The sequence below is a fragment of the Nicrophorus vespilloides genome, unplaced genomic scaffold, assembly GCF_001412225.1.
Source record: "Nicrophorus vespilloides isolate i.1.1-1 unplaced genomic scaffold, Nicve_v1.0, whole genome shotgun sequence".
Taxonomy (NCBI): Eukaryota; Metazoa; Arthropoda; class Insecta; order Coleoptera; family Silphidae; genus Nicrophorus; species Nicrophorus vespilloides.
Window position 1 is genome coordinate 1 of NW_017100061.1, and position 27,201 is coordinate 27,201.

The 27,201-nt window shown below is 40.2% G+C and overlaps 5 protein-coding genes and 4 non-coding genes across 12 annotated transcripts in view; 4 read left to right on the plus strand and 5 right to left on the minus strand.

The window, feature by feature from the left end:
- Positions 1–1,638: 1,638 nt before the first annotated feature.
- On the plus strand, positions 1,639–4,265 carry LOC108566796 (elongation of very long chain fatty acids protein 4-like). The gene is made up of 6 exons (XM_017926859.1): positions 1,639–2,106; positions 2,687–2,881; positions 2,938–3,206; positions 3,269–3,440; positions 3,516–3,793; positions 3,852–4,265. The coding sequence occupies exons 2-6, from the start codon at positions 2,803–2,805 to the stop codon at positions 3,975–3,977; spliced, it is 924 nt and encodes a 307-aa protein (XP_017782348.1). The 5' UTR covers positions 1,639–2,106; positions 2,687–2,802; the 3' UTR covers positions 3,978–4,265.
- A 394-nt stretch (positions 4,266–4,659) lies between these two features.
- On the plus strand, positions 4,660–11,119 carry LOC108566799 (nucleoplasmin-like protein ANO39). Of its 3 annotated transcripts, none has more exons than XM_017926864.1 (7): positions 4,660–5,044; positions 8,431–8,567; positions 9,662–9,719; positions 10,099–10,170; positions 10,233–10,375; positions 10,596–10,833; positions 10,913–11,119. In XM_017926864.1, the coding sequence occupies exons 2-7, from the start codon at positions 8,445–8,447 to the stop codon at positions 11,104–11,106; spliced, it is 828 nt and encodes a 275-aa protein (XP_017782353.1). In that variant the 5' UTR covers positions 4,660–5,044; positions 8,431–8,444; the 3' UTR covers positions 11,107–11,119. The 3 variants fall into 3 exon arrangements, with proteins under 3 accessions (XP_017782353.1, XP_017782354.1, XP_017782355.1); XM_017926865.1 differs by having other exon boundaries at positions 4,660–5,043; positions 8,426–8,567; XM_017926866.1 differs by lacking the exon at positions 4,660–5,044 and adding an exon at positions 8,075–8,162.
- On the minus strand, positions 8,242–8,313 carry Trnat-ugu. Its single transcript has one exon. It is a non-coding gene; the product is annotated as a tRNA-Thr (tRNA).
- Positions 8,918–8,989, minus strand: Trnat-ugu. The gene has a single exon. It is a non-coding gene; the product is annotated as a tRNA-Thr (tRNA).
- Trnat-ugu lies at positions 9,278–9,349 on the plus strand. Its single transcript has one exon. It is a non-coding gene; the product is annotated as a tRNA-Thr (tRNA).
- Positions 9,480–9,551, minus strand: Trnat-cgu. Its single transcript has one exon. It is a non-coding gene; the product is annotated as a tRNA-Thr (tRNA).
- Positions 11,120–14,296: 3,177 nt separating the features above from the next.
- LOC108566798 (activin receptor type-2A) lies at positions 14,297–19,240 on the minus strand. 2 transcript variants are annotated; one of them, XM_017926861.1, is made up of 11 exons: positions 18,762–19,240; positions 18,280–18,657; positions 18,091–18,209; positions 17,407–17,787; positions 17,213–17,343; positions 17,113–17,118; positions 16,661–17,042; positions 16,394–16,592; positions 16,076–16,331; positions 15,827–16,013; positions 14,297–15,752 (listed from the first exon to the last, which is right to left on the minus strand). In XM_017926861.1, exons 3-10 carry the CDS (start codon positions 18,155–18,157, stop codon positions 15,834–15,836), a joined length of 1,602 nt encoding a protein of 533 aa, XP_017782350.1. In that variant the 5' UTR covers positions 18,158–18,209; positions 18,280–18,657; positions 18,762–19,240; the 3' UTR covers positions 14,297–15,752; positions 15,827–15,833. The 2 variants fall into 2 exon arrangements, with proteins under 2 accessions (XP_017782350.1, XP_017782352.1); XM_017926863.1 differs by lacking the exon at positions 17,113–17,118.
- Positions 19,241–19,503: 263 nt separating this feature from the next.
- On the plus strand, positions 19,504–21,593 carry LOC108566797 (protein ST7 homolog). Its single transcript, XM_017926860.1, has one exon. It carries the CDS (start codon positions 19,785–19,787, stop codon positions 21,396–21,398), a length of 1,614 nt encoding a protein of 537 aa, XP_017782349.1. The 5' UTR covers positions 19,504–19,784; the 3' UTR covers positions 21,399–21,593.
- A 1,645-nt stretch (positions 21,594–23,238) lies between these two features.
- Positions 23,239–27,201, minus strand: part of LOC108566794 (phosphatidylinositol 4-kinase beta-like) — an 8,738-nt gene continuing 4,775 nt past the window's right edge. The window contains 6 exon segments of the mRNA XM_017926858.1: positions 23,239–24,511; positions 24,582–25,054; positions 25,113–25,498; positions 25,565–25,777; positions 25,848–26,078; positions 26,945–27,201. The exon segment at positions 26,945–27,201 is cut by the window's right edge and continues 16 nt beyond it. Of these exon segments, the coding sequence (XP_017782347.1) occupies positions 24,327–24,511; positions 24,582–25,054; positions 25,113–25,498; positions 25,565–25,777; positions 25,848–26,078; positions 26,945–27,201 (1,745 nt within the window). The 3' untranslated portion in view covers positions 23,239–24,326.

Consider the following 27,201-nt stretch of genomic DNA (forward strand, 5'->3'; position numbering starts at 1 on the left):
TTTAATTTTCCATTCTTTCATATTTGACTACTAATTACAACCAAACGCCTAAAGTTACAAATATAACAACAAACACCATTGATTCCACAAATATAGTCTATAAATGTTGGATTCCCCAAACATTCAGCTTTCATATGCATCTTTTGGATTCATTCTAGTATTATAGTTTTGGAGAAAATCAATGAAATGTGAAAACACTGCTTTTTCGAGCATTTTTTAAACTTTGAACACGAATTACAGCCAAACGGCTAAAGTAATATATCGATACTTGCTCAAACATTCAACTTTCATATGCATCTTTTGGATCTATTCAATGCAGTATATAGTTTCTGAGCAAATCACTAAAATGCGAAGAGTGTAAATTTTAAATAATTGAATTGCATTGCATTGTTTCGTCTGTGCAAACAATTTCTTCTCCTCATTCCACAGCCTGCTTGCGTATGCATGCGTCTCTCGGTCATCTCTTAGTTCTTAGCTTCACCTCTTCTCACCTCACCTGACCGCCTCCCAAACAAACAACATAGCAACGTATATGTGCATTGCATGCATCCCACCACCTACGTGGAGAATCACGGGGGGGCGAGTCGGAGGGATGTCCTACTTACTTGCAAATAAGCGGCACAATTTTTCTCGAATAATAATAAAATTGCGAATTTATACATTTTTACTCGTCTGCAACGGCACTTGCTTTCCATTCGGTCTTTGGCCGTCGCGAAGACGAAACATACATACATTCAATTACTACTACTACTGCTACCACCACAATCAATTATCATTATCCTCCTCCTGGTCTAACATTTATAAGTTTATAAACTGTGCACTGTTATTTCGGCTACGAACTTCAAAATTTTCAACGCGCGTCGCCGCATGGTTGATTAAACCGCACCAAAGTTCAACAGGTAAGTTTATTTAAAAAAAAAAGATGAATCTGATGCGCCTCGAATTTAAACAATCAAAGTAAGCTTTGACGTTTATTTCTCAATTGTCAACGAAATGATTAATCGTGATTTTTAACGAAATAGAAATAGAATTTTTAAAGTTTGATGACGGATCGAAAATCTTCGTTTTCTCTTCGGTCTCGAATCGAACGTCGTCTTTTGAAAGTTTTGAGTTTACACTTAACATCAACTAATTAAGTCTTAATTCGTACAGTATCTTTTAAATTATTACAATGTCGCGCAATGAAATTATCATGTATTAAAAACAACAAATAAAGTAAGAAAGTCTCGTGGTACAAGAATAGTTTGCGAATAGGAGGATTTTCCCACGAGAGAAAGAGATGCGTTGGTGGGAAAGATGGGGAACGACCGCGAAAGATGCAATTTAATCGAAACAGAAGAAGAAAAAGAAAACATTGCAAAGATTGCATTTATGAAAGTCGGTGAAAGTGTTCTCCCTCCGTCACCTTCATTCTGCAGATCCGCATACATACGGATACGCATTAATCGAATCAATCGATTTGCACTCTTTATTTATCATTTGTTTTCTTATTCAAATTATGTATGCAACTTTACATACGTAATTATATATTGGATTGTTGAATTATACATTTAAATAGCGTAATTCGCTGCAGTCTCACTTGTTTGTGCTGATATTTGAGTGCGCATTTTATGTTAAATGAAGATTATTATTGTTGTTGTTGTTCGTTGTAATTAGCACTTGTTTGCTTTTGCTTTGCAATTGTTAATTGATCCATCGGCGTCTCGATGTTGACGTATCGCGGACGAAAGAGAAAGAGGAGAAAACTTTCACGTGAGGCCGCGGTTTATCTTTATCTTTTCTTCTCGTTTGTCTCGTTCGGCGACCTCTCGTAGCGCCGCGTCGGAATGTAGCAAAAAAACGGATGTTTGAAATAAACAAAGGATTGTCGTCTTGTGTTAACTTACGACTGGACTCGTTTCAATTCGAAACAAAGGAATAATAATAGAGTGTTTTCTTAATGAATTGTTAAGTAATTCTTAAGTGTTTGAATATTCAAGTAATTGGTGAACGGAACGGATTTTTAAGTTTAATTAGGCGCAGCAAAGTCTTCATTGGGGGGAAAAAGGGAAAATGCGTTTCTCGCATTCCTCACTTGATCCGTGATTTATGCAACGAAATTTCCGCGTGAGTCGAGGAGAGAAAGTGCAGGAAAATCGCGTACGACGCAGAAGAAAAATGCAAGAGGAAAGACTGCATTATATATGTGGAGGGGGCGCGACACTTTCTTCTCGCGTTTTTTTATTAAATTTTACAACGATCATTATGATCTTGATGGTATTCTGTGGCCTTGGGTGGTGAAATTTAGCAAATTGCGAATTTCCTTTTCGTCCGTCCGCAATTTGTAGCGCGACGTCGGCGACTTTTCAACCGACCGACCGACCATCCGACCGACCCCCTTAACCTCCCCTCCCTAAACCCAGCTGCAATAGCTGCATATTCTAATTACACATGCCTCGTCGATTCCCGAAATGCTCCGGTCAGCAGGAAATTAGCAGTAAAAACCGAAAACGTTGTCGTTCTTTGTATTAACAAGGCATTTTAATGATGCTTTGATTGCCGTGACGCGTTTACTTCCCTTCCCTTCTTTTTTTTTAGTTTTTTTTTGATTCTTTGTTTGTTTGTTTGTTTGTGGGGGATAAGAAGAACATTACCAAAATTATATCCGCTGGAGGTGCTTACTTGTTTCAAGTCTGTATCGTCACAGTTACAGAGTGGCAGTGAATCGAGGAAGCAGCAGCAGCAGCAGCAGAAGTCGAATCACCGAGGAGGAAGAAGAAAAAGGGACAAGTGGCAAGAAGGACGACGTGAGGAGAAGACGAGATGACTTCGTTTCTGAACAACACCCAGCACATCGTCCAGGACATTTATGATTATTACCTCTGGACGCTCACATTCTCAGGTACGTTACGTCGCATTCCAACTGGAAATAATTACAAAATTGAATTGTTTTTGTAGACAACAGGACGAAGGGATGGCCTCTTGTGGATTCTCCGGGGCCTACGCTGCTCTACACCCTGCTCTACCTGTTCATAGTGTGGATGGGTCCGAAGTTGATGGCCAGGAGGACACCGTTTCGTATGACCTGGGTCCTCATCCCCTACAACCTCTACATGGCCGCCCTCAATTTCTACATAGCAATACAGCTTCTAACTGCTTCAACTAGATTAAGGTATAGTTACGTATGCGAGCCTTGCCGACAACGATATCATCCCGACGAATTGCAGGTGAGTTCAAGTTTAAACTCGTCAATTCGCAATCATTTCGATCATCAATGGTTTTCGTGCAGATTGCGAACGCGGTGTGGTGGTACTACTTCTCGAAGCTGCTCGAGTTCTGCGACACGTTCTTCTTTATCCTGCGGAAGAAGGAGCAGCAGTTGACGTTCCTGCACGTCTACCATCACTCGACGATGTTCTCGCTGTGGTGGATCGGGATCAAATGGGTGCCGAGCGGATCAAGTGAGCGCCAAATTTCTGAAAACATTAATTAATCTGTTAACTATTATTGTTATTGATATTGTTAACGTTTGATAGCTTTCCTTCCTGCCATGGTGAACTCGGCCATCCACGTGCTGATGTATTCGTATTACGGATTGTCAGCGCTCGGACCGAACGTGTCCAGATTCCTGTGGTGGAAGAAATACCTGACGATCCTGCAGCTGATCCAATTCACATGTGCCTTGCTGCTGGGCATCAACGGCCTCCGCACCGGGTGCGACTTTCCCCTCTGGATGCATTACACCCTCATCATCTACATGCTCTCCTTCATCGTCCTCTTCGGCAATTTCTACGTGAAGGCCTACATGGAGAAGGTAAACACATATCGATATTAATAATTAATACATACATTATTTGCATTATTTATTTCAGGGTAATAAGATATTCTACGGAAACACCGGAATCAGCTTCACCGGTTGCGGCCAGGGAACGATGATGCACAACGAGGACGCGCCGCAGTCGAGCACAAGCGCCCTCACCGCCAAGAAATACAACTGAAATGAAAATACCACTGCCAAAACGCGAAACTCCTCACCCACTCCACCTGATCAGTTTTGCCCTCTTCTCTCTTTTCTCCATTATTACTATTATTATTGTTGCTGTTGATGTTTTTCATTTCATTAATTGTTGTTATAAATCGTAATCGTTTGGTTTGCCTGCCCACCATCACCACCACCAACACCACCCTATCTACCCTTCCGTTTTCGTTCCGCGCCCATCTTAGTTGCTAGGTGATAATAATCAAACAAAACAAAACTAAAGTAAATATACAACTGTTACTTGTTATTTGTATATTTAGCGATATAAACAATAATTATTATTAGCTATTATATATATATATGTATATGTAAATATATATTATTTAGATGAATGAAGAGAGACGCAAAGAAGACGCGGGAAAGAAGAAGGATGACGCAAATTCAGGAGACACGGGGAAATTAATAATCAAATCACGATCTTCCTACTTGTAATAATAATAATAACAATTATAACAATATTAAACAAATTGAGTAATTAATTGAACGATATTAATTAAATGAATAAAATAATATTGATAATGTTTTTGCGTTCGTTTCTTTGATGTTAAATGTATCTAAAATAAAGTTATCTGATTCTCTCATCAAACATATTTGAATGAACGATGATTACATGGTGGATGCGCCGGGTTGGTTTGATTTTGTTGCTGATGATGGTGTAAGAATGATCATCTGGTTTCACCAGTGGCGTGTGAGGAGGGAACTCGCGCGGTGCATTTGCACTATTGATCAAACACGAAGGGAGCGTCGCTTGAGGGCGCCACTAGGAAAACCACGTCCCGACGCCCGTCACGACGCTGCCTCTCGCCAGCAAACACACACAGTAGACCTGTTGTCGTCCTTACATAAACATCGCTGCATGGCCTAAACCCAAACACACACTCACACACACCCACGCACGCATAACGACAAGACAAGATCACACTTTTTCCCATAAAATCAAAAAGCCGGTGAAGAGAGAGAGTGTTCAATTCGTAGCAGTACGAACGGACGGACGGACGGACGAATATCGCAGTAACGAACAAACAGGTAAGAGGAAATCTCAAAAATATAGTTGCAGATGGCGATGGACGAGATCTTATCCTCCTGCCGCAAGCGACGGCAAAACAAAGCACACGCATGGTTACAAGAAAAACCATGGAAACGTAAATAAGATCTATTTATCAATTTAACACCACCACTATTATTATCAATTCAATTCAAATCAGTTGAACAAAAAAAAAAAGGAAAGAAGAATGAAACGTAAATATTAATTGTGCGTACATGTAATAATGTCATGACCTGCTGCGAAAATGTCAGCTGTTGGTATTTCACAGCACGCCGCAACATCTGAAACAATCGAATCTCTCTATCTATTTCTATATCTATCTCTATATCGTACAACGCGACAGCAGTGTGACATATGCCCGGTGTTTTGGTGTCAGAGAAACGTGGTCAGGGTTTGCCGTGAAATACGAAAATAACTTTTGTTTTGTTCTTAATTATTTTTTTGTGTTATTATTGGTAATGGCGCACAGTACAGATAGTCTTATTATCTGTTCTGTGCATCGCAACAAGAAGAGAACGACGTCACGCACCGGCGGCTCATTAAAAACTTATAGAATCGATAGATAAGTTCTTCGGCCCTCATCATCCTTCAGCAAATCATGAATATTGAATGCACCTTTGTTGGATCGTTGTCGTTATTGCGAAAAGTTACGCGAACGTCAAACATTAATACTCTCATTTGCCAAGTAATCTCTGCAAGTACTTGCATTAAAACAAGCCACAGTTTAAACAAAAAAACGCTTTAATTTGCGGCACCTTTGATGTGCTGCGCTCTCAACGCGCATACATAAAAGATGCCCTCCATAGATTTTTTTTTAAATTTATCTATTCACACGTTTTTCGCTTACGTTTCCGCGCGTTTTCAGCCACGCTCAAGTACGAACGAGCTGGTTGGTTTTTTTGGTGTTCGAGAGAGTATGCAAATGAAAAAACAATGCGGACGGTGTGAAGGGTTTTCAGTTATAAGAGCGGCTTTTGCGTTCGGAGCGCGCGAAATGTTCACCCACCCGACCGAATGGGTACTTAAAGTATTACGACTCGATCCATTGTTGTGCATTGCCCGTCTTGTCCATTGTCCGGGTATTTACGAACAGTCCAGTCCAGTCCGGCTCGCTACTGCTGCTGCTGCTGCTAAATCCGAATAGCGCGCGCGAACAGTGAAGAGGAGGAGATAAATTATCAATTCAAAACAATTCGCGGCTTACGTTATTTCAGAAGAAAAAAAGAAAAAAAAGTCTTTCCCTTTTGCGAATAAGCGGTAGAAGTGGAAATATGTACTGTTGTGTCCAACCATTATTATTATAATTGTTATTGTTAATATCGTGTATTAACGAACTAGAGACATCCACGGCGTCTCTTAGTCGCATTATTATATAAACATTAGCATAGAGGAATCTTTATCGTGATTCCAGTTCGATACACTTTAATATAAACAAAGGGGACTAAGCGTAAACATTCCCATCGATACTCCTATACCCTTATACCGAATTCAAGTCCTTATTATAAACACATAAAGATCGTTACATGTACAATCGTAATCGATCATCTTTTTCATATAAACAAATGCATAGATCTTATAATAAACAAAACCACCAAGGCCGATTCCCGTGGGAACGCGTGGGATCATTAATATATACAAACCCTACTCCCGATCACAACTCCCACCCCGTATTAATAAGAATTAACTTTGTAAGTAGAATAAGTATTTAGAATCAGTCTCAGTAAAACCTTAATATGATGAGCATAGTCTCAGATAAATCTTAAATCGATCAAGTAACGACAATACCAGAAAATATTCTACTATGTGCAGAATTCCATCCTTGTCGGGGACACGACAGTACAGGTATAAATCCCCTTTTACCGCACTCTGATCCCGTAAATCGAGCGCACCGCTTTTGTGGAAACGAACGAATTTATTAAGGTCTGAAATACGCCGCACGCTACTACTACTTTTCCTCCATTTACTTCTCCCCTGAATCCAATTTCGTGTTGGCAACGCTTTTTTGCATAATATTTAATAACGAAAATTCATTGTGTTGGTACGCCTGCCGATTTACCGCTCACCCGCATGACAATTTCGATAATTTTAATTAGAAAATTTTAATATGCGAAATTTGTTTTCTTACGACTATCCAATATCCCCTTTAAAACAATCGATTGCGCGCCCAAAATGCGCAAAACGTCATCAACGTTCGCCCGAACACGAGGAGGAAACGATGATGTTGACACGCACTTCCAATCGCCCGACAGGAATTTGCAATGTCCCCAACCGAAAACCAATTACGTCCACGGACCGATTGATATTAATTATTTTCTACGATGAGAAAATTGCGATTTGTAGGGGGGGTGAGGGAGTATGAATGTATGAATGAATGAATGGCAAAAGCTATTAACCGGTTGGAAAAGCAATTAAACGGCAAACATTCGGACGAACATTTCCGGGCAGCAGCAGATTAACAATTTGCGCGGGAACATCAATTTCCGGATGAAAACAAACACAAAAAAAAAACAAACAAGATATGGCGTTCAGCGGACCGGAAATTTCCGCCCGAACGCCTCTCCTCTACCATCCCTATCACCAATCGCTCACATCATCTATTTAGTATTCAACCAAAGCTAATGACGCGGAAAAGATGAGCCGTCGGTGGTAAACGGAGCAATTTATCATTACGTAATTATAACGAAACGAAAATAACGGATAAATTAAAAATAACTTACGCAATAATAACTATTAACTTCTGACAGCAACAATTACAATCGAGCACATTGTGCCAACTGAAAACTTTTCAATCCAACAATTACTAATTACATTCTACCAACTGTAGTAAATCAAAAATACTGTTCGCAATTAGATAAATACTGTGCAGAGAGAAGATGAAGCGAAATCAATTTGATGAGTGAATTCAAATTATGAACCAGTAATCCCATAATCTAATCAATTGATTAGACCAATTTACCAGTTGATATGGAAACTTTGGATTGAATTTGACAAGAACACAAACAGTTTGACATTAGATCTAATCAAAATTTATTGTGAATAAATTCCATCAAACCATTTCCTTAAAAAAACGATGACAAAATTCTAGTGTTGAAAACAAAGGTACGTTGATAATAGATAGATAATAAATAGAAAAAAAAAGAAGGAAGATTTCCCCTTTCATCTTCTTCTCTGGGTGGGTTGCCTCCTGTGAGGATTGAACTCACGACCCCTGGTTTACAAGACCAGTGCTCTGCCACTGAGCTAAAGAGGCTACATGATGCCGCCGCCGGCGGTGGCGCATTCCCAACACTCGACCCGCTGACCTTATTTTTCAATTACTTCCGTTTCTCTCCATATTAATACTTTTGTTTTTCCTCTCGACGAACAGGAGAGACGTCGACAATGGCCGCCGAGGACAATGGCAACGTGGGCTTATTGAAGCCGACGTCCAGCAGCAACGAGGATCTGAGCGAGTACACGGACGCAGATGAAAGCATTTCAGCGCCAACCGAGTTTCTTGCCGAGGTATTTACGCTCAACTTATTTTATTATCATCCGAAACAAAACATTTACGAAATAAACTAAGTATCCATAGAAACAGGAGATATACAGAAGACGCTTTGCTAATCGATCAATTAAATCTACGTATCCATAGCAACAATTCATAATGAATTATATTTTTCAACATTCTCAAATGATATACATTTTGCTACCATGGTAATTAAATATAATCATGATGGTATCGTATCTCTCTTTAGTCGCCTCTTACGACAAGCGAGAGTCACTTTGGTCGTATTCGTCAGCCCCGAACCAAAGGGCAACACAATTAATAAATTATTATTTTGTAATTTTCCACGTTAAACAATATATTTTGCTGCCTCCTGTGAGGATTGAACTCACGACCCCTGGTTTACAAGACCAGTGCTCTGCCACTGAGCTAAAGAGGCGTTGCTTAACGACCGCCCATTTTTTGCACATACCGATGGCGCGATGCATTTTACAATCGACATTATTCATAAATAACACTTAATGAGAAAAATTTAATTATATTTTGCAAAAAAAAAAGAAATTGCATGTAATACTTATGCAACTTCGTTGACACGGTGTGATGGGCGTGTGCTTTCGGGACACCGACCACTATTCGTGAATCCGATGGGCGGGATCCAACGTACCGTGTCGAACGCTGCGAATGGTCGTCGCCTGGAGACGAACACGCGGCCATTTTTTTTTCAACCGCCTCTTTAGCTCAGTGGCAGAGCACTGGTCTTGTAAACCAGGGGTCGTGAGTTCAATCCTCACAGGAGGCAAACAACCAAATACATTTTTTTACACGAATTTCATTTAACAGATTAATTAAACTGCACTGAAACATGTTTAAAAGCAATTAAATAAATTTTGTAATTCGTCAATAGTTGGATTTGTGTGTGCAAAACGAATTGCCTCCTGTGAGGTTTGAACTCACGACCCCTGGTTTACGAGACCAGTGCTCTACCACTGAGCTAAAGAGGCCTCATGTAAACCAAACTTTTCGCACCACCATTCCAATGGAGCGGCCCTTCCAGCAGTAACGGATTTATTTAATGAAACAACTAATTAGAAAAAATAATTCTATTGTGCAGTTCCTGTCCGCCGTCATGCTGAAAGACTACGAGACCGCTCTAAAATACTGCAAACTAAGTGAGTAATGGTAACTATGGTGATGAATGCAATTTCTTCCGTTGTTTTACGTAGCGTAAGCGTAATTCGGCGGAAGAAATGATCGTGATTGTAACGTAACATAACGTAACGTAAATGGGGCAATAATAATGTGCAATGCGGAAAAGTGTAACGTGCAGCGGTGGCGTCCGTTTTTGCATATTCGCATGCAATTCCCTCTGGCACACATTCCGTGTCGCGTGCATCGCGCGCGTCCGCCCCCCTTGATTGCGCCCCCAACGAAATAAGTAAGCCTCCTAATATTGAAATGCACGTGCAAAAAACTTATTTGGAGCAAAGCAATTTGTGCTCGTTTATTTGTGTTATAGTTTGCTTTTTCTTTTTGTTCCCTCTCGCAAAGTTCTGCAATACGAACCGAACAACGTCACGGCAAAAGAATTCTACCCGCTGATTTTGGAGAAACTGCAGATGAGTAAGTTTTGTTCAAACATTTGATTTAAATATATTGTAATTGTATTATTTTTGTGTACACAGTGAATGACGAGGAGGATGCGAACAACGAGAGCGACGAAGATGAGAACGATGTGAGCAGCAGCTCAGGCAGTAACAGCAACAGCAGCACCACCAATTCCGACTCAGATGCAAGCTCTTCAGATGACAGTAGCGAGGATCAAGAGGTAAGAGGTCTTTACAGCATTCATTTGTTTGCAACTCGGTGGTTACGAGTGCAGTAATAATGGTCGTTTTTTCGAGTGCCATTCATCTCTATGCTCATTAGCAAGCGCGCGCGCGTATTTTGCGGCGTTCTTGGCGTCTTTCATTGTATTTTAAATTGGGTCGGACGCGGAATGAATTGACGTTGAACGTTGTTTTTCCATCTATTCTTTGTTGCCGCAGGAGGAGGACGAAGAGGGAGAGGAGGAGGACGAGGAGGGGATCGAGGGAGCGCATGGTGGCGGAGGAGGCGGCCAAGGAGGAACCGACAAAAGGTCAAAGGGATCGTCGGACGGCGGCGACGCCACCACCGGCAGCTACTCGAGTCTCGAGGACGACGAGGCGGAAGTCGATCAGTTGGCAGCGCTGGCCGCCAAATATCAGATGGACAACATGGATATTGGCAACGGAAACAATCTGTGTCAGTTGGCAGCGAACGCGTCAATCTTGCGAACAGTTCGAAATTAATTCGTATTTTGTTTTTCTTGCTTGCCTTTCAGATTCCGGCGAGATTAAGACGACGACGATGATCGGCGTATGCAAAAAGATGATCACGACGAACGCCCTCTGCAGCGAATCGCCTCCGCCGCTCCTTCCGTTCGGCACCAGCTCAGACTCAGAGTCGCCCACGGAGCCGGTCAGCCAACAAACGATCGCGATGCTCCGCGCCAAAGTCGTGCCAACCAAAATGTAAAAAAACAAACAAACAAACAAAAAAAAAGTTACTAAGCAACCAAAAACAAAGTAAACATAACAAAAACAAAACAAAAAGAGAATGCCACAAAAGTAGAGAGGGTGGGAGAAATGGGAGGTGTGGTAAACAAGTATTAGTTACGTCCAATATTTCTTATTTTAGGGGTGATTTTCGTATACCGTTTATATAATATACATACATACATATATATATTTAAACAAACAAACAAAAAAAATAATTAATATATATAGTTTTCAGACAAAAATATTAATAATAATATCTCGGTGTTTAGAAAAGGGTAACTTCGTTAAATTCGAAAAGAAAAACAAATGGTGTCTAAATGTTGTTCTAGTTTGAAATTAACAAAAGATAATACTAGACGAGAGTGGGGAAAAAAGTAGTGAGAAGTAAATTAAATTTAAAAAAAAATGACTAAGAGAAAACTATATACATATATATGAAGAGAAGAAATTATAACAATAGAAGAAAACATGATGATAATGATGATGGTGATATATTTTTGTATTTTTTGTAAGTAGCGACGTGAATAGTTGTTTGAGAATGACCAAAGTTAAATAGAGGAGGGGAGATGTGTGCGAACAGACCAGAGCAGAGAAACGAAGGCTATTGGTAAACTAATAGGAAATTGGGATTGGGATTTATAACAATAGTTATTATTAGTTACGTTATTATTTCTGTTTCGTCGAAAGATTAGAACAAAAGAGAGAGATACAAACAAGTAACTTTTATATATATTAAAAACAAAAAGTGTATGTGTATATAGAAAATGTTTAGCAATATATAGTAGATAACGAGTCTATTTTTTAACAGAAAAAAAAGAAAGCCATCATCAAAAGATATATTATATTGAGAAGTAAAGCAAATGATATTTAGGCTAAATGACGTAGTTAATCCTAATAATTAATTAAACAATGTAAACTCTGGATATGTGTAACTTGATTAAAAATGTAAATTTTTGTTTTCTCGAAACGAGAAGAAGAAGAAAAACGATAGCTGAGATTTAACTCGTAAAGACTGAATGTATTAAAAATGTCGAGCAACAAAAATAATGGGAATAAATAGCAAGTAGAAAGAAATCTGAAGCCAAAAGCGATTTGCCAAGTTTTCGAGTTCAAATTAAACAATAACAAAGAATTGCAATGTCGAGGCCTTCGGATTTACTAATACTACTGAAGATTATATATAAATATATATAGAAAGAATTGTGTGCGTGTGTATGTAAAAGAAATATTTAGTTTAGTAAAAAAATAAAATAAAATGCATATCATTTCAACAACAACAACAAAAACATTGTTTCTGACCCAATCAAATTGATACCAGTTTCGGATTGGTCGTCATAGTTTAAAATAAAAAACGAACAAATACTTGCGTCGTTGCGCATTGGATGGCGGCGGGCGACTGGAAAAGGATGGCGACCGATTGGATCGCGTCGCTGTATGGGGGATGCGGCGTAGAGTGGGAAGGCGTGGCGTACGTGGCGGCGATGTCCAATGGCAGCGGCGGCGACCAAATATATTAAAAAAAAACACGTCGAACTTGAAAGCTTTTTTCAAATATATTTGATCGTCGACGAACCCGACAACAACGCACAAACAAAACAACAACAAACAAACAAAAAAAAAAACAAATTGAGACGGGGCCGCCTGCTGCTAAAACAACAACATTAACAACAAACTAGAAACAAAACATACATTATAATAAATATATATATATCTAAAATAAATAAATTCATCAGGTTATTATTAATAATAATAATTGGAAGTGAAGATGATGTTAACAAATCTTCTTCATCAACAATATTTTGTTTTATTTATTTCTTTCTTTTTATTATTATTATTTTAAACAATCTATACTTTGTTTTATTGGTTACTCTTTTCCCTCTCTCTCTCTCTCATCCCAATCCTAGTGTCCTGTTGTCGGTCCCCCCCTCCTGCAGTCGTCTCAATCAAACAAAGATTAAACAATTGATTGACGAACAACAAGAGAATCGCATTACCGGTTCCCATAATCAACATAAAACAATTGTGCAACGACGCAACAACAAAATAAATATTGATATGTCAATTAATATTTCTTTTTTTTTTCAAAACAACAAAATTTAGATAAATTGAACAAAAAAAAAACGTACAATTAACAAATAGATAAATGTTAGAAAAACAATCAGAGAACATACCTTAATTCGATATAACAGAGGATTAATTAAAAATACAATAATTGTAATCGTAATAATAATAATAATAGTGTGAAGCTTCGTAAATTTTCTTTTTTTTTCCATATATAAGCTTATATTAAATATATATATATAAAAAAAATTCATAATAATAATAATAATATATAAAGACGTTTCATAAAATAGGTAATAATACAAAGAGAAATTCGTTTACGTTTGTTATTGTTCTTAGGTTATTATCGTTAATGGAAGAGAAGAAAAAAAAAGAAGAAGTTAAATAGATTTAAACAAAAATAACAGAACACAAATAATAATAATAATAACGCTAATGAGAGAACACAAATCCCTACTTAAATTAAATAAACAAAATATAAGAATTATAACAACAATCAGAGGTAGTTCGGGTAGGATAAAAGTTAAAACTAAAACCTAACAAAAAATAATCATAATAATAACTCATTAATTATACGTTAATATTACGTGTGTTTTTTTTTTGTTGTTCTTGTATAAACTTATAATTAAATAAAAGTGGAACAATTCAAAAATTAAACAAAAAAAAAAACAAAACGCGGAAGAGGAAGGCAACTTATAAACTAAAAAAAAAAAACAAGATATTGGCAAGGTCCATTCCGGAAACCGAACAATCAATCAATCAATCAAAACTACACATCGTCCCCATTTCCACCCTCATGCAAAACTCAGTCTTCGCGATTCCCCTTTTGTTATGATTGCCATGGTCACCACACTACCATGGCATACATTTGTGCATATGGTTGCTATTGGATTCGTAACAATAACATATCAACGAAATAAAAACAAAAAACACTTATTGCTTTCCCTCCGACAATCAAATTCATTCCGGTTCGTCCGCGAAATATATATATTAACAAGAGATTTTACAAAAATATATGTACACGCACCGAAAAAAACCTGTCGCTTATTTGTACAATAATCAATATATATATAGAGCCAATATAGAATCTGCCATCTTTAATTCTCTTTTCTTTTTTTCTTTTGTTAATTTGCAATATTAAAAATATATTTATTCATATTCTCACCGATCTCCACTCGCTATTTTCTCCTAACCATTTGTTTATTTTTTTTAAATAATTCTTTCACTACTCAAATATATGTACATTGCGCACTTTCCTCTCCCAAATATTAAAAGTAAATGAAATCATTAATTTTAAAGCTATTCTCTTTCTCTCTCTCTCTATCTCTCTGCAACTAATCTTTTCTCCTCATTTTGTTTGCACTCTTGTTGAAAATCATCGCGGTTAGTAGTTATTAGTTTGCTATTACTATTGCATTAAAAATTACATTAATTCAAACAAACAAAAAAAAACACTAAATAATCAAATATAAAACAACAACAATAGAGAAAATATGGCACTGTTAAAAGGAGACAAAGTTTTTAAACAAAACGAGAAAAAAAAACTAAATATATATATATATATATGCTGTGGTTTGGCAGAAGAACCAACGCATTCTGAGATTTGATTTCCTACATAAATATTACTATGAACGAAGAGATGAACTCTTCGAAACAAACGAAAAAGGTGAAATGTATTCAATATGTATATGTTTATACATAAGCGCACATCATCTACAGGAGACACTACTGAATTGGCACTCGCGTCATGATCATCGCGTCGATGTGACGTTTTTACTGTGGTAATTTCAACAAAAACAAAAATCTATAACGGAATTGGTGTAAATATGCATACATAAATAGATCATATTTATAATTACACGCATTTACTTCTTTGTTTCACGCCTTCTTCGCCGTGTATAGTGCGTAACTTTCTTTTGTTTTGAGATAGCGCAAATCATAACTTCTTCATTCTTAACAAAACAAAAACCCTCCCCTCCCCTCGCCCCAGGTGCTATACTTATTACTTTTTGGTTATCGAGTTGATTATTTCAGGAATATTTGTACTTTGCATTCATCCGATCCGATCTGTTAACTATACGATAAATACTATTATCTTCAGTGTGAATAAATATATCTCTTTTTGGAGGATCGGATGAAGGGTTTGTTTGAACGATCGAATAATGCCCGAAACACGTCCGTCTGCATTTTCAGGACATCGCCCACAACAACACAATACACGATATTGTACGATGAAGAACAATTTAAAAGAAGTTGCCAAGTCTACATACCGGATGATATTCGGCCCTAAGTTTCTTGCATTCTTCGATTCCGTTTTCTACCATCGATCGCAATAATGCGCAATACAGTAATGTGATATACTTATGATGTCTTTGCTGCTTTTAAGATGAATCTTAAGATGTCTATTGGTTGTATGGTGGTCGGCATTTATCTATTCCCATACGGGCGGGCAAGTGTGGTAAGACACGACACGCAATTGCTGCGAGAGCGTCAGGTACGTTAGCTATGCAGGTACGATGTGTAGAAGATGAAGAATTTGCTAACCTTTGTCTTCTTCAATCACTGCAACCAAATCGAAAACGTTTTCTCTTACATACACGTATTCTGTTCGCTGCTAGGTATTTTCGATTCGTTACCTGCAGCCTACATGCTGTTCTCCTTGGTCGGACTCCGAAGCGCTTCGTTCTCTATGCGCATCGTCAGCGAGGAAGGCCGATACCGACTTTGGTGAAGTACCCTTTCCATCACGCACGATGCAGACAGACGAGCCTCCGCGTCGTGATCCCAGCATTCCTCCATGGTCTCGCACAATGCCGACAGAGCCTGCAAGACACCATCAAAACGTAAATAGCAATTAGAACTCCACTGTCGCATATTCAAATTACCGGATTGTTCCTCCAGGACTCGGGTATCGTCGGTCTGACTTTCCTCTGGACGACCGCTTCTTGCATGTCTTCCAAGGTAGGATGCTGACCGACCTCTTCTTCGAACGGTAACCGATACTCGGGAACAGGACCGTCCTGCTCTGTGCACCGAGAGACCAGCTCCCATAGAACCAAACCGCAGGCGTACATGTCGATGCGCAAGAATGCATCAGGTGTAAAATTGATGGCGCCTTCCAATACTTCCGGGCCCATGTATCTGTAATTAATTAAATCATTCTCATCATCATAATAAAGTTGAAGTAGAAAACGTTGATTCACCTTCTGGTGCCGACTTGACCGTGTGTATCGCCGCACGACTTTCCCGACTCAAAGACAAGCGCCAAACCGAAATCCGCGATGCACGCCGTCATATTGCTCTTCAGCAGCACGTTCTTACTCTTGAAGTCTCTGTGAGCGACCGCCGGTTTCGTCGGCATGCCCAGCCTCCCGGGAATCTCCTCGTGTAAATGCATCAAACCTATAATACATATTGATTAATGTAAATGTCTGAAGTACTTTAATATTTTCATCACTGCATTGCATTACCTCTGGCCATGGTTTCAACGACTTTACACAGGTCCGTCCATGAGAGGGTGTTCGCCTTGAGGAAGTCGCAAAGAGAACCGATTTCGTGGTATGCTGTGATGAGCCAAAACTCCGTCTTCAGATTATCGTTGTGCTTCTCGACGCCGATGAAGTGGAGGATGTTGGCGTGTTCCATGTTGGGCAGCTTGAAGATCTCCTGCTCCTGGAGCCAGGATTGTTTGTCCTGCACCGGGAACACCTTTACCGCGACCTCCTCGCTCTTGAATTTCGCCTTCCACACTGCCCCGAAGCGACCGCGCGCCTTTACCTCCACCAGCTGGATGGATCGCTTCCCGAGGAGCGGAGACGGCGAGGGCAGAGGATTCGGCTCGATCGTCGGCAGCTGCAACGTCCGCGTACAACAAACAACAGCGTTAAACAACAACGGTAACGGTCACAAAGAACAAACTTACGCCCCACTGGAGCAGCACAAAAGAGAGGAAGAAAAAAAAAGCACGTTTCGAGATTAACAAGAAAACAACGAACGACATTCGCAAAAGAAAACACACTCACCTCATTGAATAGACTCTTTTTACCGTACACGAAGAAGTACCAAATACCGAAGGCGCTAATCAAGAATACTATCACGAAGATCAACACTTGAATGAGAACCAACCAGTTCGAGTTTTTCACCAATTCAGGCTCTGCAAGAAGAAAAAACCAATGTAACATATACATATACGCATCTCGCTTTTAATGTATTATACCTTGATGCTTTGGTTTGATCACTCGGGGCTTCGGCTCCCAGAAGAAGTCCTTGTTGCACATACTGCCAGCGCAGCAGCAGTACAGGAATTCCTTGTTGGGCTCCTCCGACGACTCCACGCATCTGGTCTCGTTGCAATCCTTGTTGGCGAAGCAACCTTTCAACTCCACGGAGACGTTACCCTCCGTCTGCTTCCACACAACAAAACAATGCGTTTTACCTTCCAAGGTCGAACACTCCTCCGTCCTCTCATTGCAACCATCCTCCTGACCGTTCATCCGAGACTCGTTGCACAGACTCCGATTGAAGTACTCGCAGTAAGCCTTTTGTCGCACGTGAGATTGGCTAATCATTGCAGATGCTGCATTACTTGAACAGCAATCTAGAAACAATAATAATAATAGTTATAACATTTAAGATAATAAATTTCGAAAAATACAAAACTATTTAATGTATGCAACCAAAATTACCTACATAACAAATTACAATTTTGTGTTTCTATTAGCTGTTACATCAACTATAACATAATAATGCAAGTGCCGACAGAAACTTTAACAATATAATTTATATTTTCATTAGATATTAGTTGATCAAGACTCTCGAGGCAATTACATTATATTGTGCAGTGAGCAAACAATAATTATTAAATGTTTTCATTGAGTAATAGAGTGAAGTTGATTCATACCATTTTGTATGAGCAAGTAGAAGATTATCATGGAGAGGAACTCGAAAAACCTCCTTGTGGAAAACATCTTCTCGCTGGTGCTGCTGCAGAGGCTCTTCTTGTTGTTGTTGTTAATGTAACTATGGGAATGAGGAACAATTGAAATGAAATCGCACAGATGGAAGGCGGCGTAAACACGGATTGGCTTACCTTAGGTCAAGATCCAGACACACCAACAAAACAAGGGAGCGAGATTGAGACGCGCACAAAGAGAAAGAACAAGGATCACTGGATGCAAATGTTTATCGTTACGAATTGGGAGGAGCACATCTTGAACAGGATTTTAATAGTTATTCGATTAACTAAATATCCTCGTTCTATTTAAAAAGCGCACACACGTAAAAGTCCTTTTTCATTTTATCACCCCTCACTGCTGCTGCAACGGATCGCACGTAAATAACACCACACTGCACTTGAGGTGATGCCAACTCGACAGACGAAAAATCACTGCTCTGTGACTTTTCCTTTCCCTTCACCAATATATTTATTTATATATATATATGTCAACTACGCAGACGTCTGGAATCCCTGAAATAGAAACAAATAAATTGAATTAAATAACTATAACTACACAACACAACACAATATGCTTCAATCAACATTCAAATTGCAATTTTTCAAGATCATCTCACCTGGTTGAAAACAAATTCGATTACACTATCGATGATCTATTATCAATTCGAACGTTCACTCGCAACAATTATCTAATTTCACGCACACAAAGTATCTGCTGCAGATGAACTCTTTTCTTGTCCGCACAAAGCAACGACGTTGTTGTTATTGTTATTGTTGCTTGTTGCTTCACGAAAGAGGAGACTCACGAGAGGCAGGTGTAAACCAAACAAACATAATTCTAACAATATGGCGGCGGCGGCCGTCGTCTTCATTCATTTGTTTCAAGTTGACATTGACGTCACGGGAAAACTAATAGTAAATATTTGATTGCATTCCTCCGTTCTTTCTCTCTCTCTCTCTCTCTCGCGCTCTCGCTCCCTTCCACCACTATCTCTTCTTCTACTACTTCTTCTCCTTTTACCTTCGTTTCGATTGTTAATTGCATTCGCGATACGCAATCATCCCCCGAAAATGGGTGACTTTGATTGACTTTCACACTGCAAATGTAAATATATATATATTAACAAAACAAGAAAAAAGAACGAAGGAATTTATGTAATGAACGTTCGACCGGTGGCCTAACTCGATAATTTTAAATTTACCAAGATTGTTAATTTGTATATGCTTAAACAGTCAATGATTGCGTTTTTTTTTAGGAATTGATCCTTCTAAAATGTTATTTGTATATAATAAATGTAGTAGGTAAAGGAGAAGAACAGCGGCCGACTGTTTTCGTACCGCTGACCCTAAAGTGACAGTGACAGATGGGGGTCGCGGCGAGCGCTTGTTTTGTATAAAGGTGTATTGTTGAATTTTATAATCTGTCAGACAGTTTGCGGTGCGTAAGGAAAGTAAATTGTGAAATATCAAGTTCGCTACAGTTTGCAAGATTCGAATTAACTCGAAAAGTCGAAAAGGAGCATCTTCGAGTGCGTGTGTTGTGTGTGTGTGGTGTGAATTGATTCGATCCTAACCTCCTGCTCGTCGAGCAAAGAAAAGGCATCAAAATTTGCGACTCAGATGCAAATGAGAACGAGAAGATGTGGGACTCGGCTATGTTCTTGAGCACTCTCACGCCCAAGTTCTATGTGGCACTCACCGGCACTTCGTCTCTCATCTCTGGGCTCATCCTGATCTTCGAATGGTGGTACTTTCGCAAGTATGGAACATCCTTCATCGAGCAGGTCTCACTCAATCACATCAGTCCATGGATCAGTGGAGTTGATAGCAACGAGAGCGGTGGTAATGGTAGCAGCAATGGTAGTGGAGGTTCAGGAGGCAGCAGCGGTGGAGGAGGAGCAGGAGGTGGTGGAAGTGGAGGCAGCAGTGGAGGATCAGCTGGGACGAACGGAGGTGGGCAGCAAAGCAACGTGCCCGAATGTAAGGTTTGGAGGAATCCGTTGAACCTGTACAGAGGAGCAGAATATCAGAGATTCTATTGGGCGACGAACAAGGAGCCGCTCACCTATTACGATATGAATCTGTCGGCGCAAGATCACCAGACGTTCTTCACCTGCGAAACGGATGCGGGTAAAGCAGAGTACGAGATAATGCAGACGGCTTGGAGGGAGAGGAATCCGGTGGTGAGGATAAAGGCGGCTCATAGCGCTCTGGAGAGGAACCCCGAGTGCGCTCCTGCCTACATCCTGCTAGCCGAGGAGGAGGCGACGACGATCACCGAGGCCGAGAAGATACTGAAACAAGCGATCAAGGTGGCCGAAGTGAATTACAGGAAATCGCAGGGCACTCAGCATCATGGACCGCTGATGGAGGCGCAGCATAGGCGAGACGTGAACGTGCTGATCTACATCAAGAGGAGGTTGGCGATGTGCGCGCGTAAACTGGGCAAACTGAAGGAGGCCGTCAAGATATTCAGGGATCTGACGAAGGAGGTGCCGCCCATAATGAACGTGCTGAACATACACGAGAATCTGATCGAGGTGCTGCTCGAGATGCAGGCGTACGGCGACGTTCAAGCGGTACTTGCCAAGTACGACGACATCTCTCTGCCCAAGTCGGCGACGATCTGCTACACGGCTGCGCTCCTGAAGGCGCGACTCGTCGCCGACAAGTTCTCACCGGACATCGCGAGCAAAAGGGGTCTCAACGCAGCCGAGGTGACGGCCGTCGAGGCCATCCACAGAGCGGTCGAATTCAATCCGCACGTACCCAAATATCTGCTCGAGATGAAACCGCTCATCCTCCCACCTGAGCACGTTCTGAAGCGAGGCGACTCTGAGGCCATCGCCTACGCCTTCTTCCACCTGCAGCACTGGAAGAACATGGAGGGTGCGTTGAATCTGCTGCACTGCACCTGGGAGGGCACCTTCCGCATGCTTCCGTATCCGTTGGAGAGAGGTCACCTCTTCTATCCGTATCCGACGTGCACCGAGTGCGCAGATCGTGAGCTGCTGCCCGCTTTCCACGAGGTCTCCGTCTATCCGAAGAAGGAACTTCCTTTCTTCATCATCTTCACCGCCGGTCTCTGCTCTTTCACCGCTCTACTTGCCCTCCTCACCCATCAGTATCCTGAACCTATGGGATACATCGCCAAGTCTCTCATCAATTGGCTCTCTCTTCCACTCTACTACGTCTACGAGAAGATCGAGAGTTTCGTTCCACCCAATCTCTTGCAGCAGCTCTCTCGCATCTAAACAAACAAACAAACACACTTTTATCGTATTATCATTATTACTACTAATTACTTACTACTTCTCTATTACAATTATCATCATTATCATTATTTAAACTGTATTTAACGACCGGTTCTCGTCTCAAACAAATCAAAATAGTTGATTGCAGCATTTGCAAATATTTGTATTCGAGAGTTACAACAAAAATCTCTTAATTTATTATATTAATATATAAATGAATGTATAAAATATTCGGTGTTCTCTCATTAAATTTCATGTTCAAAACATAAATAAATTATTAATGAAGATGGCACTGCAAGCGTTTCACTCTACCTCCTCCTCCTCCATTCGCACAACAACAGTTACCATGGTGATTGTTGTAAGATTGCAATTGATCTACAACATACATATCATCAGTTGCGTGGCAACCATTTCAAACATATATAATGACTTACCCTGATTCGTCTACATATAAATATTATTTGTCATTAGGGAATTTTGTTTGTTTAAATAGTTAATAGAATAGAAGAATATGGATAGGTTGGATATGATGGGCGTGGTTGTAGTAACAAAGGGTTTAAACTTCGGTAGAGTAAAAATTTATTACACATCTCTTCTTCGCGAAACCACACTAAAATTAGCTTCCATTAAATAAACTTCATGATATATACACAAATCTTATAATAATAATAATAATAAATTTATATCTATTTCTATATATATATATTATTTATAGTTCAATGGATAATATAATAGGACAAACAAAAATCTCACTGTGAGATATGGGGGGGTGGGGCGGTTGGACATGGGAGAGAGAGTTGTCGTTTGTTTCAAAATACAAATCAATTGTTGTTGTTGTTTTGTTTGTTGCCGAAAACAGCCTACGCGCGATTACAAATAAAACATCTCTAATTCAGTCAGTCTTTTCGCCAATTTCTTCTTTTTTTTTTCTTTTTCATCTTCCCTAGATACGCGTGTAGTGTACATATACTATATTCATATATAAAATACAATCAATAAAGAAAAGAAACAAGGAAAATAAATCTATGTAATTTATATACAAAAAAAAAATAATAATAATTAAATATTAACTAGCTTCGTTAAATATTTGTCTATATTATACATATATATATATTTGTATATTGTAGAGAGAAGAGTAATAAATCCTAAATAGAACAAAAGAATCAATCAACTAGAATTTTTCCCTAAAATTTCATTTTAATTATTATTATTATTTATATACTTTTCTTTCTCTCCTATATTTTTAATTTCTTTTTATGGATGGACGTCGTTCCTTACATATGTATTTATATATATATATATTTTTAACTTTTTCTTAATAATATAATTTTAGTTAATTTTCTTCGTTTCCAATTTTTTTTTCTTGCATTATTATAATACACAATTCGCCTAAAAAAAAGTATTTTGTTCGTCCGAACAATCAATGAAAGCTACTTTGTTGTTGCCATGGTGATGAAGATGATTCGTATTTACAGGTGACCATGGCGACGAGTCATTTGTGGTGCAAATACGTAAATGCCAAAAAACAAATGGTAATTTTGAAATGGAGACAATTGAAAGGAAACATCATCTCATCATCAATTTGGCACATACATGATTTCGTTTTTATATAAAGGAGGTGAAACAACGCCACTTTGATGCGTTCAAATTTAAATGAGCGGCGATTGTTTTACAGAGAAGAATGGGGGGAGAGAGAGAACATAACGAACGAGTGATCGTATAGACAAAACATAGAATAGAGAAAGATTACTATTAATTATGTAGTTGTATAATGCATAGTAATAATATAAGACAAGATCGCACTCAAATAGTTAAATAGAATAGAGTAAGTGTGTGTGTGTTTTTTTTGTCCCCACCTCACGTATTTAAAAACAATATAAAATAAGAGAGAGAGAAAAGACAAACCACAATACTATAATCATTCCTCCTCCTCCTCCTCCACTCTTCTTATCGCGGCCACCAAATTATGCAACAAATTATGGAATGTAGTTAAACAAACTCACTTCTTCTCTGATAATTCGTGCAACTGCTCTGCCATGGTTATTGTTTTTCTTTTCAGCCGCCTCTTCATCATTTTCATTTGCTGAGTATTTATCGAGAGAAAAGAAACAAACATATAATCATAATTAATAGTAACGAAAACATGCGTACAGATTTCCCTAAAAGTAAGTTAGCTTTGATTCGTTTCGCACACTCGCTTGTTGTTTCGTATCCTCTTTTGTTTTTGGTACAAATATTCATCGCTTCTAAACGACATTATTTACAAGACCAAAACAAAACAAAAAAAAACAAATGCATTTCGCAACAACAAACAAAAGAATAATAATAATAGTAACAGAGAATCATCCATAATCATCAGATCAATAATATACATATAATCTCGATGTGCTCATTCTTTCATCTTTCCACCATTTAAATATTGATACATGCATACATACACTCTCAATATGCGATGTTAGTGTCTCGTTGAGCATTCTCGTTTTCTGTCTTTTTTTCATATAATATAATCATCGTCCATTCTTCATCGCTGCCGCCGCTGCTTCTGCTCTTGCTTCATCTACACACAGTAAAAATTATATACTTTATACAATTTAAAAAAATAAAACTTAATTTTCACCACCTTCTACATCATCATCATCATCATATACACACATCTTGTTGTTCAACTTTCTTCTCGCAGTCACAAAATAACCGTCTATTTCATCTTCTTCGTGTACAACACATATGTATATACATACACATATAGACCTTGTATCAAGCAATAAATAATAAACTTCTTCTGGTATACAATATTAATTTTCATTTAAATATAGATTTATATTAGAATTTCTCGCCGAGCGCCTTCGTTGATTGGTGTTGGTGGTGGTGTTTATTAATAAGTAGGTTAAGTTAGGAGATGATTGGTTTGGATAAGAGGAAACTTAACGGTTATTGAATCCCGTTCGTGATGTACTGAAAGCGATCGTACAGCTTCGTCGAGAGCGAGTTCATGCTGTCCTCCACCATCCGCTCCACCTCGGCGTGCATCTGCTCCTCGGTCAGGTTGGTCAGGAAGCGTTTCTTCATCTTCTGCACCGTCGATGGACCCAACTTGAAGCACGGCAGTTGCGATCCTGTCCGAGAGGAAACATTATACATGTATAGAATGATCAATATACTAATGATTGATTCGTTCGTTCGTACCTGATCGCATGATTTCGACGATGGGAATGATCTTGTCCTGGTGCTTCTTGACGGCGACGAGACCTTGCAGCATCAGGATCTTAAAGTACTGGAACATGTCTGAGTCGACGTCACCCATCACCTCGACGAATTCGGGCGTCAGTTTGAACGGGGACTTCTCGAAGCCGAGGTTCTTCGGCGACGTGGACAGAATGAAGCCGTAATCGATGTGGATGAGGTGGCCGTTGCTGCTCAGCAGGATGTTGCCGTTGTGACGGTCCTTCACCTGAATCAGGTACGAGATCAGGCAGTAGGCGGCGCAACTGTGCACGAAGTTGCGCTGCGCCTCGAGGAAGGCATCCGAATTGCTCGGTCCGTATTCGCGCACAAAATACTCGAGCAGTGATAGCTGAGAGTTCTTTTTGATCTGATGCAACGAGACGGTGTTCAGAATGGGCTCGATCAGGCCGCTGTCGCTCGACAAACACAATATTCTGCAACAAACAACAATATATAATTCGAATCGGAGTAAGTTTCACACGAAACGCTTACTTGTAGGGATGCACCCAGAGCGGTACGCATTCCATTTCCCAGATCTTCTGGAACATCTGCAGCAGTTGCGAGGCCATCAGCTCCTGCCGCAGATCGTCGCCGCACTTGACGATAACCGAGAGCAGTTTCCAGGAGGAGAGATGACCGTAGGGAGAGTTCTCACGCACGCGCCTCTCCTTATCCTTCCACAGCTCCTTCAGTGCGGCGGCACTCGGATCCTTCGGGTCGTGAGTGAATGCCTTCGTCTTGTCCTCGGCAAACCAATCGGACAGCCTCTTGCGGATATCTCCAGCTTCGATAAAGTGCGGCTGCTCACGCGAATCGCTCGACTCTTGGCTCAGCTGCGATATCGTGTCGCGATCGACCGTCTTCCGCAATTGATTGTACTGCAAACAGAAAATTCCATATGCAATTCCAATGTCTACGAGTGCAGAATAATAACAACAACTCACCTGCAGGGAAATCTCGTCGTCTTCCTGGCTCCAGTCTGGATCGTCGTCGCACATTATCCCGCACATGCTGAACGCCGACAGCGAGTTCGTATCTCCGCCCAAGTTTTCCTCGGATTTGGTATGCCTCAGAGAAGAGGTCATGATCTTCGTGGGCACAGCCGACGTGTACAAGTCGTCTACCTCCAACACCTCCACGTATATGATGTAGGGCGCCTGCACACATACACACAAACATTGCATCAGCTCAAGTACACGATGATTGCTAAATGATAGTAATAATTACCTTGTCTTTGGAGTTGAGTACGGCAGAGACCTGAGGCGGAATCCGCACAATGTGATGGGGCACCTCGCTGTTTAGTGGCAGCCAGACTCGGGCAGGAAGATTCAGGTTGAGCATGGTCAGCTCGGCCCTCAGTCTTGTAGTTTTCGCCTCTTTCGTCGGTATAGAACTCAGCAGCTTTCCGATGGCGATCAGCGCCTGCATGAAAGCCAACTCGGGATCCAACCGAGGCGCCTGCAAAACAAAACACATAAATATTGTAAATATTAAAAACTATACTGATTAAAGCTAATAAATGAAATCAGAGAGGCTATAAAATATTCGCATGATGATGGTGGTGGTGGTGGTGCAGGTGTTGGGCGTGCGTTTCGGGTTTCTTCACTTCGCTTCTGCACTTATATGTATATAAATTCCAGGTAGTCAATCTCGACTTGCACACAGCTGCCCGCCCGCCCTTCTTTCATCCATCCATTCGAAACCCGAAAAACCTTTCATTATGCGCGTATTTTTATCTCGAAAGCAGATGTTCATCGTCAGCAATCGAAAAACCGCAAAAGATATTATTGGCTTCGGAAGCAGCAGAAACATCTGCCTCGCATTTAGGATATTCAATGAGTTCTCCCTGCAACACACACACACACACCCGGACACCCGGTGTGCGAGGGGTGGTCGTCCTTCTCTTACGATACGGGATGACAAGACGTTGAGTAATGTCTCATGTCCCAAAAATAGATACGTGAGAATCTCATGTTCAGATATATAAATACTAAGCAATTGATGAAGCGACGAGGAATGATGGACGTTTCACCTTGTGCCAGAATACAGCAGTTTCACCCAAGTTTTCTCTGATGTTATTGTTGTTGAGATAGAGAACAGGTGTGGTGTTGCATAAAATCACCTATCTATCTAATCGCATCTCTTTCCTCATTATTATGATGGTGATTTTGGGTTGCCTTTATTAATCGTTTTGGCCAAGTGCCATCTGCTCGCGTCTTCGGAACCACCACCTGCCGAGTGCTCTCGATCCACAACAACAACAACAATAACAAGATGAGGAAGGATGGAGGATTGGTTTCAGTTCAAATCGACGGCACACTTACCGAACACGTGCACACTGTCCTCTCGCCTCTCAGGTCGTTCACGACTCCACGGCAGCTGTCGAAACAGACGCAGCCGTTGTCGAAGGCTCGCCCCGAGCTCAGATCGCCGATGCTGAGTTTGACGGGACCCGGAGGTTTTATGGAGATGGCTCCGCCAGTCACGAGCACGGATGCGTCACTCTGTGACCTCTGGTGCGTCTTCTTCAAGGCGGCCACCGACGGTACTGTTAGCTGCTTGCTGCTATCGACGGGAGTCG